We start from the raw sequence: 23084 nt of genomic DNA, 5'->3' as shown, positions 1-23084 counted from the left end.
GGCAAGACCTCGAAGAGCACTGCAGGGCTATTAAATTACTACAGCTCCTTCCTGTTCACCTTGCTTTCTGATGTTTTCCTCTTGAAACTGAGAATATACAAGCACCTAGGATGCTTGCTTCCACATTCCAGAGGCCTCTTCCATGTCCCTCTTTTGGCAAACATTTGAGATATATTATAACACAACTCCTCCTCTTGAGTTTTTTTTTTCTTTTTGCCCTTTCTCTCTGGATAAATAGTATCAAATGGCAGTAAATAAATATTGACACTCCAACTCTGAGGATCCTCCTGAGAAGTTTCTGTTGAGTCTACTTGCCTCAAGTCTGGGTTCTCTGCTATCACTCCATCTTCTCTTTGTTTACTTAATGTAATGCTCAAATTTTACTGTTGACACAACCTATTAATAAGCTGGTTCTGCCTGCCTTCTTATTCATGGGTAACTAAAGAATATTCCCATCTTCTGCCTAAACCACTAAGTTTTTAGAAGGCAATTAAATAACTTTTCTCTACCACAAGAGGAAGACAAGCACATAAGGGAAAGTGAGGGAGGAGAGCTGACAACAGAGAGTGATTAGCCAGCATCTCCCCATCTTTCTTTGGTCCTTCTATTAGTAAAGAAAAGCCAACCTTCACCCTGCTGCCAGGCAAGAAATGGCTATTTTGCCAAGTCAAGGCTTGCTCTTGTGGAAATATCGTTCATGAGCAGAGAGGGGTAAAATAACAACTATACTACAGAATAGTGTGAAAACACAAATAATCCCAGAACCTGACTTAGGAATTTTTAAACTCCATTTCAATAGATAAGTGGATGCTACAATTTTTTCAGTAATGGGAAAGTTGTTTGTTTTTAAATCCACTTTTCTCAGGCTTTTATAGCACATCAGAAACTTCATGTATGTTAAAGGGACATAAACACCATTCCCAAGCCTACCTCTTCACCTTCCCCTTTCCTTCAAGACTCATCTCTGCTACATTCTCAGTGAACACCTGATTAGCCCCATCTCCTCTCTCTCTTGACCCCTTTAGTACTGCTTCTGGGTTATCACTCATTTGGCACTTGGCATATGAAGGGATGGTTTTAGAACCATACCACAGTCATAGCACACAGTGAGCTCTTAAAAGGTCTTCTGATGAACAAAGGAGAAATGAAGACTTCTTTGGGAAGCCCCGGGCATTTTGGAAAACAGACTCAGAGCACTGTATGTAACCCCACCTCCCCAACCCCACTCATCATATATCATTCCTTCAAAACTTCTTAGTTTTGCTTCCCTCCATTTTCTTTGCCCCAGGCTCAGTCAAGATCATGGTTCCTAGAAACAAATTAAGTAACTCAAATCAAAAAATCCTAACAAAGAACCTTTCCAACCAATTTTAGGCAGTACCTCAGAATTAGGGTTAGGCTGCTTCCAAATGTTTATAATCCATGACCCCATTGCCAGTCCCCACAAACACCTGCTACAGGGGTATAGTTTTAGAAAACAAGTCTGATTCTTTATTTTACAGATAAAGAAACTGAGACCCAGAGAAGGAAACTAACTTGCTCATGGTCATATAGCTAGTTCATGGCAGAAGCTAGGCACTTCCAAATTCCAAATCAGGTAACAACTCCAAATCTGGTTTAAAAAAAAGGGGGGGAGGGGACACAACACACCTGCACTAAAGTCTAGCTAGTCCATATCAGAGCAGGGACTAGAACCTGGCTCTTCTGACTGTCCCATTTCAAAGCTGCATAATCAATGCTGTGGCTACTTAGAACTGCCTTTTTTAACAGCTGAAAATTCGCAAATATAAAAGCACTTTTTTTTTTACCTCAGCCTGGTAAATGATGAAGGAATATATCCTGGCATGGTCTGCTCTATGATCAGTTTTGCCTTCCTCTGTCCTAGACACTGCTAAAATTTCAAAGGAAGGAAAAACTGTAAGGGCAGAAGGGAACAGCCAGCTTCCGGTTTCATATCATGTTTGGATAGAGAAGAGACCTTCTTAAATCAGAAGTTGTGACAGCACTGAATCTTCAAATCTAAACACATTTGTTTGATGAGTCTCTCAGTAAGACAGGATCCCACATGATTAAATATACTAAGTGTTCCATATAAACCAAAGTTCCAACTTCCACATTCCATTTTGGCCTTGTCTATAGCCCAAGCCCTTTCCAAAATGTTGGGGTAGGTGGAAACCTCTGGCACTATTATTCAGAGTTCCTAAAACCAGTCTCTCACGTGGTCCAAAGGCAGAGCAAAGAGTTAAAGCCATGCAAGTTAACATAAACATATCCCTTCACCACGTCCAAACTCTCCAGGTGATGTCTGGTAGAATACAATACGTGAAAACTGCTTCTCCAAATGCAATGATAAGCCTACCCTAGAATCAGGAGGATCTGAGTTCAAATTTGACCTCAGGCATTTACCAGCTGCGTGACCCTGGGCAAGTCAATTAACCCTATTTGTCTCAGTTCCTCATCTATAAAATGAGCTGGAGAAGGAAATGGCAAACCACTCCAGTATCTTTGCCAAAAAAAAAAACAAAAAAAAACCAACCCCAACAGGGTCATAGAGACCCCCCGACATGACTGAAACAACTCAACAATAACAAAAAATAATATGTACAGAGGGTTCTACCCTTGTAATAACAGTTACCCAGGTGAACTACACACACTTAATACTGTATTCTTGTTTGCTCTGATTCTCATGCAGATCAGTTAACCTTGACAAGTCAACAGAAATATTGGGTCTCTAGTAATCTGAGGGACGCTTCTTACTTTGACTTTTTTTCCCATCAAATTTCAATGCCATCTTTTTCAAATCCATTTGGCCTACAATTATCATTCATTCAACTGTATTTACTAAATGTCTACAATATGCAAGGTGCTGACCACAAAAGGGAAAAATGAAAAACTCCATCTTTCTGACTACTTTTCTATTACTGTCCTGGAGGAGAGGAGATAGACTTACTCAAATAAAGTACAAGATAATTTGAGGAGAGCACCAACAACTAACTCAGGGGAATAAGCCCCCTCTCCCAGAAGATGGCACCCATGTTTAACCTTGAAGAAAGCTAAGGATTTTAAGAGGCAGAAATAAAGGAAAGTGCCCCTCCAGGCACAGGTGACAGCCTGTACAAAAACAGGTAGGACCAGGACACAGATCAAATGACAAATTTGGGGAACAGCAAATAGGTGTGTTTAGCATGCATGAAGAGGAGCGTTGTGAACCAGTATGGTAGGGTCTGGCAGAACAGATTGCTCAGGTTTTAAATGTCAAATGGGGGAGTTGGCATCTTATCCTCAAGGGAAACAAGAAACCACTACAGATTCTTGAGGGAGTGATGCAGTTGGATCTGTACTTTTGGAAGATTTTTTCCACAGCTCTATTCTGAATGGACTAGAAAGAGGAAAAGCCTAGACTCAACTGTTAAACAGTTCAGGACAGATGATAATAAGGGGGTCTAAACTAGAATAAATTTCTCAGTCCCTTTACAGCTTATACCATTCATGTTGTACCCACTACACATTGTACCACTAACTGCATTTTCATGTGTTAATATCCTCCCAATAAAATTCTGAATTTTGTTGAGGTGATAGGACCTGAGGTAGGCTTCCCTCTATGCCATGGGGCCCCTTATCCAGGACCATTTTGTTTTGTTGTTTTATTAAGCCTTTACCAATGGAAACTGGTTCGGTTTCCATTTGAGAATGTTGTGGGCCTAGTGTAGCCTCCGCTCTACAGGAGTCCCCCATGGCTGCTGGTGCTGTCCAGTGCTGAGGACTTCTGTTCAAGCTAAAATTATAAAGTTATAGTAATACAAGACCTATTTAGAACATAGCACACTTCAGTGACTTGGGGCAAGAAGTCAAACATTCAAGGTGACACAATGATCTGGCACCTAGGGAATTTATCTAGCCCTGGGGAACAAGACCAACTCTACAATGGCAAAGACACAAACTGTAGGAAAGAGAAGAGAATGAACACTTATTAAGTGCCTACTGTGTGCCAGACAATGGGCTAAGGCCTTTACAAATATTGCCTCACAGAATGCTTCACAACAAGCCTGAGAGATAAGTGCTATTATTATCCTCATTGTTCAGTTATGGAAAATGAAGTGAAGAGAGGTTAAGCGTTTTGCTCAAGGTCACATAGGTGGTAAATATCAGAGGCCAGAATCAAACTCAGGTCTTCCTGACTCCAGGCCCTGAGCTCTATCCACTGCACCACCTAACTTCCTCTGTATGATGAGCAAAGTCTGCTGCATCCCATTGACAAAAAGAATGAGAAAGCTATAGTATAAATCTCTACAAGAACAAACACATCTTAGGATCAATAGAAAGAAGGAGTGATTAACTAAGATCTCAAGTCAGAAATTTAGAGAGAAAAGAAAACTCAAGTCTTTTTTCTTTTTCTAAGTAGGCTAATAGAAGTTACTGAGGGGTTTTAATGGCTCACAGTTGATTTTTTTAAGAGAATCCAATAGCAGCCCACATCTGTCAAATTTAAATCATCTAACAATACTTGGACTTTTTAGGCTTACCTGGTCAGTGAGTAAATTCAGAGTCAAAACTAGGGGAAAACAGGCTAGCCTGTTTGCTGGCATCACCATTTGTCACAGAGCATTCTGCGTATGGAGTAGGCTCAGGGAAAAACCACCCCTTGCCCACAAATGTGGCTTCCTCTCAGGGAAAGAGATGCCCCTTTGGTGGATGCAGAGCAACAAAGGTTTCCATTAAAGCTATGGTACAACTAACACTGGAGGGGGATTTTAAGGGAATCATGATGTAAAAGAATAGGTTTTAGACTGTCATAAGGCAAAGAGCCAGGGAACTTCAAAAAACCACAAAAGGTCATCAGGTTTTGCAATCTACTGGGGAGTTTCTAACCGAAAATACTTTACATGAAAATACCTCCTGACAAAAGATATATCTGGGTACCTTACCATCTCAACAAGGTCTACATCTATCATGGTTCCATTTAAGGATTTATTAAATGCCTACTAGATGCTGGGCCAAGCTTTAGGCCATAAAGGTGAAATTAAACACCATCTTCACCCTCAAGGAGCTTGCTCTAGTAGCTGAGGTAAGACAGGTGGGGTAGGGGAATAAAGTACAAATTAGGAGATGACAAATCAGAAAGGAGACATCTGAAGTAGGATGAGATTCCATGAGGGAGAGATCACTTTCAGCTGGCAGGATTACAGATGGCTTTGAGGGGAAAATATATGACACCTGAACTGGGCCTTGAATGATGTATGCAGCTTCATTAGTTCTTCCAAAAGATGGGGAAGGGGAGGAACCAATAAAGGTAAGGAGGGACATGGCTTACGGAAGTAATACTACAAATCACATAGGAATCACCTATAAAAGTATATATGGAAGGAAAGCTGTTTAAAAAGCTGCTAAAGTTTTCTACTCCCTCTCCCTAGTCCATTTTCCCTTCTCTCACAAGCAAAAGAATTTCCCCCTAGACTTCCACAGATCAACAATGGAGTTATTTTCAGCTCAAATATTTACTTCCTACTATGACCTTGGGCAAGTACTTTCCTCATCTGTAAAATGAAGTTAGACTAGATTTCTAAGGGTCTTTTCCATCTCTGAAGCCTAGGCTCTTATGAAATACTCAGTCTGTGCCTTTTTCAGATGGGCTACTCTTATAGGTGCTCATGGGTATTTTTGAACAGAACTTTCTATTTTCAAGGATGCCCTTTATGAAAGCACAAATCTGTGACAAGTAAATGAACAAAAGAGACCATAGAGAACACGGGAAAGATCAATGGGCTGAGTCAAGAGACTCAAATTATGGTTTCTGCTCTACCACTGATGCAAAACCAGAGACCAGTTCTTTAACCTCTAAAATATGGTTTTGTCTGTAAGATATAGATGGAAGAGCGAAAAGAAGGAGAGGAAAACAGTATGACTTCTGTGATTTAGGTTCAAGAGCTTATAACTAGCAAGTCAATCAATCCTGAGGTTATCTCTGTTCATTACGAAGATCTTCACAAAGCCATTGTCTTCTGATTAAAGAAACAGTTCCAAATCCTCCCTGAGATGACATGTGGAAAGGCAAATCTACAACTACCAGAAAACTGAAGAATTACAGAAATAGTTAAGAAGGATTTTCAAGTTGACAAATCCCTTAAACTCTACAATTCTAAGACAAGTAGGAAGTGAGGCTTAGGGAATTCTCTCAAGGAGGAGATATGAAGTCTTTGCTAACAGCTTGTGTGCCTAGGGAAAGAATGAGGAGGGGAAAATAATGGCTATAAATAAGTCAGACTAACAAACTAGCTAAACATGGGTTGATTAGCAGCACCCAAGCAGGTTAGATTTAGAGCAGATTTCTACAGATGGCACCAGCTCAGCTGAGACATCATCCAGGAATAGCAGCAGCTCAGATCAGTAAGTGGCAAGTGGAAGCTTGGAAGTCAAAATGGAAGAGCAGCAGCCAAGACAGATCAGGCAGCCCTGACCAAGATGCTTTAAAGCATGGCCTGGAAGCATTGATAAGCTACAAGATGGCACTTAATAATACTGCAGAATACTTGGGGGTGAAGGAGGGGAAGGTTGGGGGCCAGGAGGCAATTTGTATCCTGTATTTCTACTCAGACACCTCACATTTCCCACCCAGCTTCATTCATTTTGAACTTCTTTGGCCTCTCCACCTCCCATTTTTCAGCTTTCTTTTGTGTGTTGTCTTTCCCCCTTGTGCCTAAGCATCTTGAAAGAAGAGACTGTCTTTTTGACATTTGTAGCCCCAGCACTTAGAATAGTGCCCAGCACAGAGCAGATACTTAATAAATGTTTATTGATTATTGCTATGGTACACGTAAGGCAGCTAAGTGGCACAGTGGATAGAGTGCCAGCCCCACAGTCAGGAGGACCTGAGTTCAAATCCAACCTCAGACACTTACTAGTTGTGTGGATCCTGGGTGAGTCACTTAACCCTGTTTGCCTCTGTAAAATGAGCTGGAGAAGAAAATGGCTCCAGTATCTTTGCCAAAACAACCTCAAAATGGGGCACAGAATAGTTAGACACAAATGAAAAAGTAATACTGAACTGAAATGGCACAGGTCTCTATCCTCCTTGATAAAGAAAATTTCCTAATAATTATAAAAAAAAAACTACCCAAAAATGGAATGGGTTGGCTGCCTCCACAAAGACTATGAAGTCTGCATTATCTCCAAGATCAAATATAAAATCCAGTTTGGCTTTTAAACGCCCTTCTGGAAAAATTATGCATGAGTTTAAATGACTTAGCCACAGTCAAGTCAGGTAACATGTCAGAGATGGAATGTAAAACCAGGTCCTTCCTGACCCCAAATCCTGTGCCCTACTGCTACACCACATTCCCTCTCCCAGTCTCCTAACCTACCTGTAGGACAGTAAATTACTGAAAAATTTTTGTATGCAAAAGTTAGCGGGAACCCACATGTACAAAAATATAGCAGCTCTTTTTGTGGTGGCAAAGAATTGGAAATTCAGGGGATGCCCATCAATTGGGAAATGGCTGAACAAACTGTAGTATAGGAATGTAATGGAATACTGTTGTGCTATAAGAAATGATGAGCAGCAGATTTCGGGAAAATCTGGAAAGATTTACATGAACTGATGCTAAGTGAAATGAGCAGAACCATTATATAGCAATAGCCACATTGTTCGATGACTTTGATAAACTTAGCTCTTCTCAGCAATGCGAGGATCTGGGACAACTCCAAAAGACTCATGATGGAAAACATTATCCACATCCAGAGAAAGAATTATGGAGTCTGAATGCTGATAGAAACATACTATTTTCTCATTTTTTTGTTTTTTCTTTCTCATGGTTTTTCTCTTTTGATTCTTCTTTCACATGACTAATGTGGAAATCAGTCTAATACGAATGTACATGTATAGCTAATATCAGATTGCATGCCATCTTGGGGAGGGGGGAGGGAAGGAGGGAAAATTTAGAATTCAAAAATATTATAAAAGTCACTATTGAAAACTAAAATTAATTAGAAGGAGAAGAAGAAAAAGAAGAAGAAGCAGCAGCAGCTTACACACAAAGGAGAAAGACAATACACCAAAGAAAGCTGAAAAGTGTGATGCAGGGACCTGGCTCAGGGGCCTGGTGGAGAAGCCCACTGGGAAATAGAGATGTCACAGAGGTGACACCTGAAGCAGTATGAGCCTGCTAGCTTTCAGGACCAGAAAAAGTACTACCACAGTTAAAGTACTACCACATTACTCATGAGTAAGTTAAGAAGAACGTAGCATGTGTCCAGTGCTGGAAGGATCCTGGAGCTCATGTAAGATTAACCCTGTCACAGTAGAGGGAATGGAGGTCCAGTAACTTGTCCAAGGTCCCCCAGTTGTAGAGACAATGAAAAGTCAGACCTACCAAATACAAAGGGAGGAGCCAACCTCTTCTTGATCCCCTAACTCTCTTTCTACAGCCAAGGCTATAGAAAACCTCCAAAGTCCATGAGGCTGAGGGGAAGAGTTTTTCTAAGAATAGTGGCCTGTGTACCAGCCCTCAAGTACATGCAAAGGAAGGATGAAAACAATATGATTCTCTGGGGTGAGCTAATGAGGATAAGCAACAGAAAGGCACCCATAAGCCAGGCAAAAACATCCTTGGGCACAGTGCCATAGCCCCATTAGAAAATTTTATGGAGTCTAAAGTTGAAAACTTAGAATTCCGGATCTGCAAGTGCTCTGCCAAGTTGAAGCAACAGACAGATCTAGGGCATCAGGTCTGCAAGATTCCACACCTGATTTTTTTGCAGTCTGACCACAGGCAGTAGAGCGAGGGGGTTTACCTGGCAATGACTATTCAACCTTCCTAATTCTGCTTAAGACAGAAGAGTATGAAATTAAAATGAAATTTAGTAGGTCCCTAAAAAATCAGTCATATCTTAAGTACACATAAGATAAAAAAACCTGAATATATCTATATATACACACACACACACATAATGCATACACAAACACATACAAGATTCAGACTAATCTCAAAAAATTAAGTTATAAAGGGGCTTCAGCTTTGTAGCATAAAACAGGAGGATATGGCATACAGACAATTCTATTTTACAGTGAACCAAAACAGGGAAGCAGCACGGTATCACAAGAAGAACATTGAATTTGAAGTCCCTACCAAGGGCTTCAAGCCCTTTAATTTCTATTTCTTCAACTGTAAAATGATGGAGTTGGAATAATGTCCCTTTCCACTCTAGAGAGATGATCCTATGTTAGGGCTCTACCAGGTAACACTGGAAACACCAGTAAACTGGGGAGCTTCACCTTTTAACTTAACTTGCCTAAATGCCAGAGAGCCCACTCTTTCAGCAAGTTCCCTGGCCTTATTCTGCCTTTTCTAGAACCAACAGTCAACATTTCATTTCTTACAGCAAGTTTCTTTTTGTGTCATGAAACCCCTTTGTAGACAGGTGAATTATTTATATTATTTATTGCTTAGAGTCAAATTGGCAGAAGTGATAAATTTCAGTTGGAAGTTCATGAAAATCAAGGTGTAATATTGTTCGCATCCAAGTTCACAAGTGCATGGAATCTATCAGAGGGGAGATTGGGGTGGGGTCCTGTTAAGGGACCTGTGGAGCCCAGGTTAAGAACCCCTGCCTTATACTAATCTTATACTCTGTACTAGCCCACTCTCTCAAGAGCTCCCTGAAGGAAGGCCAAGGAACAGTTTCCAGGGCCAGTCATATGATATAGCAAGTTCCTAACAGAGTGTACAATCATGTCAGGACTGGAGAGTTGAATCAAGGTGCCAGGAATAGGGAAGTGAGGAAGCCAAGGGGCTCTTGGCTTAAAGAGCTCTAGGAAGTAGCTACTAACTCACTGTCACCTGGAGACAGTGTCAAAATGTATGTATCAGTAGGCTGGCTACATATGATTCCTCTTTTCCTGTGCTATTCACAAAACTCAGATTTGGGAACAAACAGCAGTTCACTTGAGAAAGACCATGGGGTTTTCGTGCAAGCCCCAACAATTCTATAGAAACATGGTGTTCCACATGAGGGCAATGAGAGCCCCACTTCAGTTTTAATCTGCTTCTTGTCAAAGCAAATATATAATGCTTTGTTCAGTTCAGGGACTTGAAATTAAAGGATATTGACAAAATAGAGCATATCCAGAAAAGGGACTAGAGTGGCAACAGGACTGGAAACTCTCCCCACACTTTACAAGGTTGACTGACGGAAATGAATGTTTAGCCTGAAGAAGAGAAAAACTCAGAGAAAATAAAAGTTGCCTCCAAGTAAGTCAAAGCTTGCCATCTGGAAGAAAGATACGAACTGTTTTACTTGGCCCTAAAGAGCTGTCAGTCAGTCCATCAGTAAACAGAACTAGAAATGTCAGGTGGGAAGGGAGGACTCAAAACTGAATGAAAAGTAAAAATTCCTTACCATTAAAGCTGTTTAAAAGCAAGAGGGTATTCAGGTCCTGGTTAATAGAGGTCTTCAGAGGCTAAATGAGAGAGCATTTTTGCTCAGGAGCAGGGCAAACTCTTTGATCTTCCACATCACTTAGACTCAGGTTCTTTTAGGGAGATCAGCAGGGTCTAGCAGAAAGGGGGCTGGTCTGGGAGTTGGGAAGGATTAGGTTCTTATCATGGCCCAGCCACTCCTAGTTGTATAATCAGGAGGCAAGTCACTGAGTCTTACTTTTATCACCCATAAAATGTAGATTAATTAACACCTATAGAATCCTGAAAGGCTCAAGTGAAAGTCTAAGTCAAACTCTTCAAACCTATTAGTGTTAAGTGCTGAATTGTTTTAGGAAGATTCTGAAGATCGCAGGGCAGGATAAGATACTTAGGTCCTTTCTTGAATTAACCTGAATTAAACTGTTTCTACTGTAAATGTTACTGTTATGATTCTCTATAGGATACTTAGCATAGCCAACACTTAGCACAATGCCTGGCACATAGTAGACATTTAAGAAGTGCTTACTGATTGATTGATCCTGATGGGGTGCTTGTGGTTGGACCCTAATTCTAACATCACATTTCCCCTTAGCCTCTGCCTAGGTGCCTGTGCCTGTGGCAGAATTCCAATTTCAGAACACATCTAGTTCTCAAACATATTCTTTCCCAGGCAGCCCTTCTATAGCTAAAGGGCAGCATGCCCCAAATTATCTCTGCTTCTTCCTTAGTAAGCAGCTATGCCCAATTATAGTTTGATTCCCAGGTGTTGATAACTGACCATACACTGTACATGTATCCTAAACATAGTTCAAATATATACTCCCTTACATTAATCTTGACTAACAAGGCACTTGACAGAACCTAGCCAGTATCTCCAGCTAGCCCTGAACTCCTGGTGACTTAGTGACGTTCCACAGGCAAAAACACACCCCCGGGTAGCCCCACTTTGGGCTATTTCCCAATGAACTCTGGGTAAGATACCTGCACAGTAGATACAAAAAGTGCATGTTCCTTTAAGAACTGACCAACCCCTAATCACGCCCTGACCACTCCCTAATCCCACCCCAACACATCTGATTGACAGATTTCACCCCTAAATCGTGTACTTAAACTTTCCCTTAGCCCTGTACGGTTGCAGGTTCCCTAAGAACTCTTGCTGGCTTTATTAAAGCATAATAAATCTTTGCCTCCTTGACTTAAAGAATGCTTGGGTCCGTGAATTCATTCCAGGTGGCCTTGCCTTGGGAATTTTGGTTTGGGATTTCTACATCCCTGGGTTCATTTCTCCCTCTACAATCCCACTTGGCCATAGGTATAGTGCTATTTCCTGACCCTGGGAAAGTCACTTAACCCTATTTGCCTTGGTTTCTATAAAATGAGTAAGAAGGAAATGGCGACAACGACCTTCTTCACCCACTAAGAAATCCTAGTTCAAAACCCTTTCAATCAATTAGATTGCAGTAATAAATATACCGCTCCCTAACTCAAGGCTCCGTCGCCAATTCAATTCCATACAGCTGCAAAAGTTATTTTCCTAAAGGGCAAGCGTGAGCCTGTCACTTTTTCCCTCCACCCTCCCTACTCCTTAAATTCCAGTGGCTCCCTAGTACTACTAGTATCAACTCCTCTGAAACTGAAAACTCCAACCTGGACACATTCCACCTTTCTAACTCTACTGCATACAACCCCTCTCTAAACACTAAGATCTAAATTGGCCACCCTGCTGTTCTTCACACATAATATTCCATTTTCCATCTCTGCACCTTTGGCATTGTCTATCTTCATTCCTGAAATGAACACCTCAAGCTCAAACATCCCTAGTTTCCTTGGGGAGTCAGAAGACACACAGATCCATTACCCCCGCCCCCGCACCCCCATGACCTGGCATCTATTCTTTGTTGTGTGTTATATTAACATGTACTCATTTTTTGTTGGTTCTGTCCTGAACCCCATTTCGGGTTTTCTTGGCAAAGTTACTGGAGTGGTATGCCATTTTCTTCCCCAGCTCATTTGACAGATAAGGAAACTGAGGCAAACAGGCAAGGTTACTTGCCCTGGGTCACACAGCTAGTAAGTGTCTAAGACCACATTTGAACTCAGATGAGTCTTCCTGACTCCAGACCAGGCACACACTCTACACTACTCTACATATGTGTTCGCCGTATACATACACACACGTACACAGAGAGAGAGAGAGAGAGACAGAGAGAGAGAGAGAGAGAGAGAGAGAGAGAGAGAGAGATATTGTTTTCTAACTCCCAGGAGGGAATGGCCTAGTTCTCTTGCCTGGAGGGCACTTAATAACCCCTTGTTGATTCAGTAGCATTGTAACATTGTTATCCTAAATTATGTTTTTCTTTTAACTACAGAAGTGTCTTCTTAGGCAGTCTCTCAAAAAACTATTCTTCCAGAATACCTACCTCCACCAACCATTTACTTCTACCCACAATTACTACCTACACAGGCCTCTAAAAGGAGGATAAATGAGACATCCTACAGGCAGCCTTTCAGATTCCTCCCCCACCCAACTAGAAGTGACCTGTCCCAAACACTTATCTATTTTAATTCAAAAAACCAATCAACTAATATTTAATGCGCTGAACACTTAATTATCACGGGTATAAAGAGAAAAAAAAGCAAAAATAATGCTCAAAGAGCTTATAACATAAACATACAAACACAGATACAGGACAGATATATATATATATACATACACATATATGACAACATACACATATAAATGCATTTACTTTGTCTGTATCTTGTACATGTAGAAGAGGCCTTTGTTGATTGAGCTGAGGCCTGAAAGAAACCAGAAATAAGGAGAGAGAGTATTCTAAGCGGGGAAAACAGTCAATGGAAAGCCATGAAAATGGAAGACAGACTGGAAGAATAGCAAGTAGACTAGTATAGTGGAACCACTGCATGTATGAAGGGGATACTGGGAGCCTGAGGATGGGGAGGGAGGGGGTTGCGAAACAGGGTGTCAGGGTCAGACCTGCAGTTGAGGAAGAATACTTTGGCAGCTAAATGTGAGGAAGAGAAACTCAAGGCAGAGAGTCCAATTAAGAGACTGCAGTAATAATGCCTGCTTAGAGGTGTAACAACAATGCTGGCTGCAGCCACTGTGGAGGTTTTAGGCCAATAACTCCAGCACAGAAGAGAGCTGCTAGCACAGATTCTTTGATCTGCTTTTCTAAGGAAAGCAACTTTAAGGGGTTAATAATCTCACTTTAATTAAATATACTGATATCATTCACTTAGTTCAGGGGAAAAGTCAGCACCCTGAATTTCAGAGAAAACACACACAGAAATTATACAGAGCAAATAACACAAATCAGCAGACAGGGCTTCTGTCGGTCCATAGCACATAGAGAGAGAGAAGCACCAACATCTGAGTTTTCAAAGGGGGGGTCCTTAATGGGCACCCAGAGTCTCATCTGGCAAAAATCACAGGACCACTATTCCAATGACTGAGCTCCCAAGCAAAATGCTAACCTCAGAGTGTATATATATATATACACTTCTTCATGGTCAGAGGGTGTCACAACCATGTGACTCAAACTCCTGTGACTTAAGCAGGTCATCAAAGACTCTTGATCCAATCAAAGACTCAATCAATGGCGCTTGATTGCCTTAGTGCTGAGAGGCACTCCAAAAGAAAAATTGGAAGAAAAGTCCTATTTTGCTTGCCCTTACAAGAGATGATGAGAATTTGAAAATGGTGGCTGTGAGCGTAATTCAAGGGTCATATAAGACAGATATTACGGAGAAATAAATAACAAGACTTGGAAACTGAAAATGAAGTGTTTTGGACATGCAATAAATAGCCTGCCACTGGTATTTGCCTGCCTCAAATCTCTCCCCGCTCTAATCCATCCTTCATTCAGCTGCCAAAGGGATTTTCCTAAAGTGAAAGTCAGATCATATCACTCCCCCAATTCAATAAACTCCAGAAGCTGCCAATTACCACCAAAATCAAGTACAAAATTCTGTTTGGCGTTCAAAGCAGTCTATAACTTATCCTCCCACCCACCCCCACCCCCCACCTTTCTGGTCTTCTTACACTTTATACACCCTCCACATACTCTGGAATCCAGTGACACCGGCTTCCTTACTCTTCCTCAAACAAGACACTTCATCATCCCAGAGCTGGGAGCTCTGGCATTTTCACTGGCTGCTCCCCAAAACTGGAATGCTCTCCCCCCACCATCTCGGTGTACTGGCTTCCTTCAAGCCCCAACTAAAATGCCATTTTCTACAACAAGCCTTCCCCAGCCCCTCTCAATTCTAGTAGCACCTTCCCACTTTTATTTCCAATTTATTTTGTATATAGTCTTTTAGTCTCTCCCATTAGACTGTGAGCTCCCAGAGGACAGTCTTTCATCCCTTTTTGTATCCCTAGCACTTGGCACCTCATCTAGCACATAACAGGCCCTTTGTAAATGTTTGTTCATTGACAGACTGAGTAGCTTAGTAGTTTGCAATGTCCACTGAAATCCAGTTAGGACTGGAGCTCAGGAAGGAGGGTTGGATATATAGATATGGGAATCCTCTACAATGATAATAATTTAATTCACAAGAACTGTTGAACTCACCAAGTGAGACAGTAGAGAGAAAAAAGTGCCTAAGACAGCACCTTGAGGGATCCCTACTAGGTAGAGAACATGAATAAAGATCCAGAAATGGAGATAAGAGAAAGCATAGTTAAACTGTAAAATCAAAAGAGCAGTGTCACAAAAACTCATGGAAGAGAGAGTATCAGCTCAGTAGTGGCAAATCCTGAGAAGTCAAGCAGGATGAGAACTGATTAGAGGACCTGAGACTTGGCAATTAAGAGTGACTCTGGAGTGAAGTTTCATTTGAATGACAGGCAGACTTCAAAGAATTTGGAAAAGAGGACAGGAAGTGGATAAACCACATGTACACAGCTTTTTCAAGTTTAGCAGAGAAGGGGAAGAAAGCTGAAAGACCCTGTCTAGCAGGGATAGCATGATCTGGAAAAGTTTTTAATGATGGGATGGACATTGTAGATAGCAAGGAAGGAAAACAGAGAGAGAGAATGAATATTAGACATGAGTCAATCTGCCTGGAGAAGATGGGAAGTAGGGGGTGGGTCAAGGCCACATGTAAACGGGTTGGCCTGGTGAGGAGAAAGGTCAAGTCTTCTAAGGTTAGAGTGAAAAAGGAAACCATGGGGGATGTGAAATGAGAAGGGGAGAAGAGAGAACTCCCACTGAATGGGCTCTATCTTCTAAGAGAAGTGTGAAGTGGGATTGAGAAGAGGTTTAGAACAACTATTGTGGTAATCAGAGAATCAATAGTGGAAAAGCAGAACTACTTAGCCATAGTGAAAGCCCAGCTGAAATTAGATAATACAAATCTGTAGTGGACTCAGCACGGTTTTATGATTTCCTCTAGCTCTCTTCAACATCACACAAGGAGAAGCAAAGAAGGCTGATGCAATCTAGTAATCCTGAGTTGGGGTTTCACAAGACAAGAACAGCAATAGAACCTAAGAGACTTGCTTTTTAATTCTGTCTGCTACTGAAAACTAACTTGACCATGGGCAAGTTGGTCCATTTCTCTGTGGCTCAATTTCCCCATCTGCAAAAGGGACACAATACCTGCTACTACCTACCTCACTGGATTATTTATAGGTCACAAAAGATATATAAAATGTATAAAATACTTTGTAAACTATAAAACATTCTAGAAATAAACTCTTTTTAAGAGACACCTACTGAAGTAAAATAGTAGTTGGCTAGTATCAATGACTTCACTAAGTTGTTGAGAAAATACTTTATAAACCTTAAACTGAGTATTCTTATTGAAAATGCCTTGTCTCCAATGTGGCACATAGTAGGCTTTTAATAAAACCTTGCTGAACTAAATCCTGGTCACCTTCAGTAACACAACTCTCTCATGGATTTTCAAACAGAGATCTGTTATCTGTTGATAGGCACTTTGGGATTCTGACTCATTGATTTATAAAATAAGGGGGGAATCTGGCAGAGGGAAAAGGACATGACAACCACAAATCCCTGCTTTTGCCTTCACAGTCCAAAACAGTTTAGTCTGGGATAAAATACTTGAACCAGCCAGTCACAACATCGAGATACCACAGCCACAATACAAGTATGAAAAGGCAAGTCCATTCACAGTGGGGCCTAGATAAGGATAAGTACCAATAAAATAGTGCCACAGTGTTGCAAATCAGACTCTTTCTAGTCATACGCAACTTTCCTTGGAACTCCAAAACCCATAGTTCACCTTGTCTTTTTTACAGCAGGCGCTTCCCCACAGCCCAGTTCTGTGCCTAAAAGAGGCTCCCTTCCCTTGCACCTCCTCCAGGGAAGCAGGAATGAGGTTCCTCCTTCCTCCAAAGCTCCCACTCCCTCCTTCACTCCCTCCCCACGCAGATACCTCCTCCCCACACTTCCACCCCATCATAGACCTCATGCAGCACTTAGTTTTACTCAACTCTCTCTGACTTCTTATGAGGTAACCTCTCACATTTCCAGGGCTCAAAACAAACATGAAACATTATTATAATTACCCAGGTTTATATCTTATTCCACTGACCACCTGATTATATGACACAAGAAGGCAGAACAGGGTCACACAAACTTTCCCTCTCCCCCAGGACCTAGCACAGTGCTCCATACACAAGAGGAGCCTAACAAAGGCTTTCTCAAACAACCTCCAACAGGCAGGATTTCCACCAGACCCTCAGAGTGGTGCTTTCATTCTTCCAAATTATACAACTCCACCAACTTGCCAGTTTGGGCTTCTTTCTTCCAGAAGCCAATCTTCCAAACTTTTTTCCTTACTCCTCGCAGTTCAAATAAGATCTATCAGATCCTTCCAACTAGATGATTCAAGAGATTCATAGTCTATAAACACGTTTGAATTCCCTGGTAGAAAGGTACTAAAGTGAAAATATAAACTGGGAATTAAAAATACGATGTAATGAAGAAATATTAGACAAACCTATAAAAACATATTATAAAAATGCTCTTCTGCTCTCGAATTAGCTTTAATTGCTAAAAACCACCCAGAATGTGTTATGCACTTTTAACAGACAGTTCCCACCTCTAGTTTTGCATGCATTCTCTTGGATTTAGGATACTTTTCTCATTTACAACTCTAAATATTAAAATACAAATTGAAAACTATATTCTAATGATAACAACAAATTCTCATTTCTATAATATTATATAATAATAAAAGTTACTTTTAAGTGTTTTCCCTCACAATAGCCCACAAAATACGAGGTAAGGCACATATTATGCCCATTTTACAGATAAGAAAACTGAGGCTTAGAGGTAAACTAACTACTGGAGCCAGGATTCTCCAAACCAGTTGCTTGACATCAAGTCTAGTGCTTTTTACACAGCACTTCCACTATACCAGGCCTAATCATCCATCACAAAAGCAAAACTAAATTTATGGGGAAGATTCAGAACAATAAAAATGGTCATTCCTCCATCTTAAATTTCCTCATCTGTAAAATGTGGGGGTTCGACTGGAGGATCTCTAAGGACCCTTTCTAGGTCTGGCTGTGTATAATTCTAAAATCCCCAGTGAAAACAGAGTACAAGTGTTCCTTTCAACCTAGTGAGGCAGGGCCTCAAGGCTGGCTTAAGGAGTGGCTGCAATAAATGTCGCCTTAGGGAAGAGGAGAAACTAGCAGAACCCCCCAACTCTTCTACAGCAACTGCTCTCATGTCTAGGAGCCCAAAATCCAAAGAAATCTACCTCCACGTTTGGAAGGAAAAATGAAAGACCAAAATGGAGGGAGGAGGGGTCACTGGTGAAGCATACCAAGGAATGACACTCACATTGCTTACAGCACATGGCGCCAACCAGAGTCCGCCGTCCAGTCCCCACCCAAACTAGAATACCGCACTCACATGGAAGAGGCTGCAGACCGGGGTTGCATTGTTGCAAATGAAGTTGGGAGGTAGTGAAAAACTGTGGGGGAAAGTAGTAGCCACATCTTAAAAGGCGTACAAACTGAGTGGATTCGTAAACGAACCACTCGTCTCCACCTGCAGGACAGGCAGGCAACCTGGTGGCCACAGCTGGGGAATTGCTGTTTCCCATGAGTCTCAGACCTTTTGGATAAAACAAAGCCAGCTGCTGGCTTTTCGCGGGGATTTAAGAGACGTATGTAAGGATGACCTCCTAATAGGACCACTGTGAGATAAACGAGAGCATCTGCTGGACAAAACAGACCAACCAGTGGCATGTCCAACTTTACCCATGGAGCCCCCACTTCCTCCTGAAATTAGTAATATTAATAAGAGGGGAAAAACCGGTACCACTAAATACAATTTTTCATCTGCCACTGCACACAGGCGTGCATATATCTGGCTCCATTGGCATTTAACTTCAAAATCTGCAATCACACCCAGATAAAAAGCCAAGCCTTCCTACTCCCCTGCCCCCCATTCCCGCCACCACAGCAGTTTTCCCAGGCGAGCTTCCTGCCTCACTCCGCCCATGGCACTGAGGCTGCACAGCTCTGGCGCGCGGAGTAACGCAAGGCCCAGAGAAAAGGAATGTGTGGGGGAGCAAAACGGACCTGACCTAGAGCTCGCTCACCGCCATCGTCTTTCCAAAACCATATAAATGCAAAAAGGGGGTCCATTTCAACAACATCTCCAAAAAGAACGGCCCTGGCCAACAGTTACCGCCTTTAGGAAAACGGGCATGTGCTCAGTGGCCCCAGAACCGCCTACAGGCTTTCACCAGGGTCTTTTTCGGAGCCATCCCAAGTCACCCCGACACCGGGGCGCAAAAGACAGCTTCTGATGCAAATGGAAGCCAAAGTATCTCTTTTGGAACGTGGCCGGGAAACAGATACACGGCGTTCTGAAGAGCCACGCGGTCCCTGCTGCAACTGACACAGCACAGCTCCCCTCCCCCAGTCACACGCGCCACCTGGGGGAGGGGAAGCCGGACCAAAGGGGTCTTAAGAAGGGGTTGGAAACATGGAGGGGGGTGGGGGGAACACGAGAAACCCCTTACTTTGCCGCTGGCTGTGCCTCCGCTGACGCCGATTAGAAAAGGCTCCCCTCCGTTGGTTTGCTGGTGGTTCTGAAGGGTCTGATCACTGTCTCCGGCCATGGCTCCAGCCAGTCCCTTCCTTCCTGCTCGCCTGACCGCTGCCTGGTTGCCCGCCTGGTTGCCCGCCTGCCTCTCTCCCAGTCTGGATTCCTCCTATTCTCTCAGCCACCACTTGGTGTTAATTGGCGTTATTATTCTGCCGCTGCTGTGGCTGCTGCTGCAGCTTCTGCTGTTGGTGTTGCTGCTGTTGCTGCCGCTGCTCCTGCTCCTCCTGCTCCTCCTGCTGCTCCTCCTCCTCCTCTTCCTCCTCCTCCTCTCTTCTGGGTCTTTTTGAACCTTCCAGCTAGGCTGGCCTTATCTGATGAGTCAAGAGCCTTTCTCTCCCAGCACCCGCCCCAACCTAGTTTACATCTCATCCTGAGGTCATCGCGATACAGCCGCTCCAATCCAGAAGAAAATCTAATCAGTTTATTCGCCCGGAGGAAGGCTTCCCAGACCTGTGAACTCCTCTAGAACCCCTCCCCTGAATCCCAGGTCTCCAGCTGGCTAAGGTCTCAGAGAAAGGTGTTTGCTTGACATCTCATCGGAAAGCCTGAGCTTATTTAATTAACCCCATCTAACCACGCCTTAAACGAACCAAAAATAAATAAATAAATAAACGTTATATTTTCCTGTCCAGGATGTAAAGAAAAAAAAAAAGCTAGAAGGCATTGTGTATACATACTACTGTTACAATGTGTGTATGTATGTATGTATATGTATAAATACATTTATTATTATAATGAATAAACAATGCAGGTATTTCCAAAAGTGAGCCGCCCTTTAACTTGGACCCATTCTAACTGCTGGGACCTAATTAACATAAAATGCACAAGAACAAAACAAAGCAAAGGGTTACTATGAATACCTGGAGCATCTGGGAGAAAACCACAGTTGCCTTCTGAAAATATTTGCTTATTTCTAGTTGTATCACTTCTTGGCTCTTTTATTTGTCCACCCTTAGAAACTCCCAGTTTCCCCTTTGTAGTCTAGGCTTTACGAAGGGTTCTATTTAAAGTACTCAGCTCCATTTTCTCCCCCACCCAAAAAAACAAAACAACTTTTCCACCAATCTACCTAGCTACTTGGGATTCCCACTGTTGAAATTCCTCTGGTTATAGCAATGCTGGCATGTAAAGACTCTTATGGCCTTTTCTCAATTCTAGTTCTTCTTGAACTTTGAAGCTTTTGCCACTGTTAATCACCCTCTTCTCCCTGACACTCTTTAGGTTTTCATGACAGTTTGTTGGGCCCTCTTCTTTTCTTCTTCTACACCATTTCGCCCCATAAATCTCATAAGCTTCCATGCTTTCAATTATTATTTCTATGCAGATGACTTTCAGATCTACTGGTCCAGCCCTAACATCTCTCCTAACCTGTAAGACATCCTGTAAACATTTTAAACTCAACACAGCCAAAACTGAACTCATTAATCTTTACCCCCAAACCTTCCCCTCTTCCTAATTTCCCTATTGCTATCCCAGGGTACCACCCACCTCCCAATCACCCAGGCTGGAAACCTAGGTGTCATCCTTGACGCCTCAATCTGTTGCCACATCCTGTCAATTTTACTTCACGATACCTCTCTCATACATTCCTTTTTCTCCTCTGCCACTGCAACTGCCCTGAGCAAGCTCTCATCACCTCATGCCTGGATTGTTGAAATATCCTGCTGGTCCATCTCCCTGCTTCAAGTCTAGCCCCACCTCAGTTTATCCTCAAGCTGTCAAATTGATCTTAAAGCACACATCTAACTATATTCCTTCCATCCCATCCCCCATTAACTGCAGTGGCTCTCTATCATCTCCAGGATCAAATATAAAATCCTTTGGTTTTTAAAAACCCTTTTCAGATATGTACTTGGCTATGCTCATTTTGGCTTTCTATGGCTTTTCAACCATGCCCAGCCCTTCCCCTAACCCACTACCTCCCCCTCCCACCCACTCCCCCACCTTTTTCAGTTATCTTTTGAGTATTGTGTTCTGTGATTAGATTATAAGCTCCCTGAGGCCAGGGTTTCTTTTTCACAATCACATTTTCACATTTGTAACCCCAGTCCTTAGCACAGTGCCTGGCAAATAGTAGTAGGTGTTAAACAAATGATTACTGTCGGCTTTGTTTAAATGTAATTATTTTCATATTATCCGTTGTTAGACTGAGCTTCAGAGAGCAGTCTGTCTTTTGCCCTTCTTTGTCTATGAGGCACCGAGCAGAATGCACAGCACACAGCAGGGCTTAATAAATGTAAACTGACTGACTGACGTCCATTAACATTTTAGCTGGAATAGAAAAGATGTGAAGGAAGGCTAGAAAGAATCACAGAGGATCTGAACAGTTTTGAAAATTACATGTTGAGTTTATTATACATTTTAAAAGACAAGCAAGCTGTATACATGACATAACAGATTCACAGTTATATGTATAATCCTCTTCTTCTAATCCACAAGATTTATTAAGCACTTACTATGTGCTAAGTAGGCTTGGTTCCTTGGTTGTTGTCCTGCATTCTCAAAGAGGACCAAAATGATATCAGTATGCTAGGGTCAAGTTTCAATGTGGCCAACTGTGCCTGATCAGACCAATATAAGCACGGAATGCTGTACCACAGGTCGGGCACAAGTCCGTGTGAACATTTGCGGTGGACTCTCTAAATTTGCCCATCCTGTGTTGCCTTTGAGCTGTTTCAATTCTGCTTTGCTCATAGAGCAGAGCACCTTCTCTGATGTGGGCACACCATGCTGAGCGGTCCTATGCCAGTGTCTCCTATGTCACACAATCAATTCCAAAGTTCTTAAGACCTTGAGAGTGTTCTTGTATCGCTTCTTCTGACCACCACATGAGTGCTTGTCCTGTGTGAGTTCTCCATAAAATAGTCTTTTTTGGCAGGCATATGTTTTGCATTGGAACAATGTGGCCAGCCCCTCTGAGTTGTGCTCTCTGAAGCAGAGTTTGAATGCCTGGCAGTTTAGTTGGAGTACCTTATCTTGCCAGGTAGTCTTCAGAATCTTCCTAAGACAATTCAAATGGAAGCAATTCAGTTTCCTGGCATGGCACTGGTAGACTGTCCAGGTTTTACAGGCATACAACAATGAGGTCAGCACAATGGCTCTCTACGAAGACCTTCAGTTTGGTAATCAGTCTCATACCTCTGCCCTCCCATACTTTCCTTCGGAGCCTCCCAAACACTGAGCTAGCTCTGGCAATGCGAGCGTCAACCTCATTATCAATGTATACATCCCTGGAAAGTACACTACGTGAACTTATCCACAGCATTCAAAACTTCTCCATTTGCTGTAACCAGTGGTTCCACGTGTGGATGGTGTGGTGGTGGCTAATGGAGCACCTGTGTTGGAGTTGTTAGGCCAAAATGAGCACAAGCAGCAGAGAACTGATCCATACTTTGTTGCATCTCAGCCTCAGAGGCTGCACTGAGTGCACAATCATCTGCAAACAGAAAATCACACACCAGCACTCCCTCCACTTTGATCTTGGCTTGTAGCCTTTTCAAGCTGACGAATTTACCATCAGTGCGGTAGCTGACTTTGATGCCATTTTCAT

The 23084-nt window shown here is 42.3% G+C and overlaps 1 protein-coding gene across 1 annotated transcript in view; it reads right to left on the bottom strand.

Moving 5' to 3' along the window:
* UCK2 (uridine-cytidine kinase 2) overlaps positions 1-19837 on the bottom strand; it is a 69893-nt gene extending 50056 nt beyond the window's left edge. The window contains exon 1 of the mRNA XM_036753531.1: positions 19449-19837. Within this exon, the coding sequence (XP_036609426.1) occupies positions 19449-19547 (99 nt within the window). The 5' untranslated portion in view covers positions 19548-19837. The remainder of the gene's footprint in view (positions 1-19448) is intronic.
* Positions 19838-23084: the final 3247 nt, after the last annotated feature.

This window comes from Trichosurus vulpecula, chromosome 4 (assembly GCF_011100635.1).
Source record: "Trichosurus vulpecula isolate mTriVul1 chromosome 4, mTriVul1.pri, whole genome shotgun sequence".
Lineage (NCBI taxonomy): Eukaryota > Metazoa > Chordata > Mammalia > Diprotodontia > Phalangeridae > Trichosurus > Trichosurus vulpecula.
Note: the sequence above shows the minus strand (reverse complement) of the source record. Positions and strands in the feature narration are given on the sequence as shown.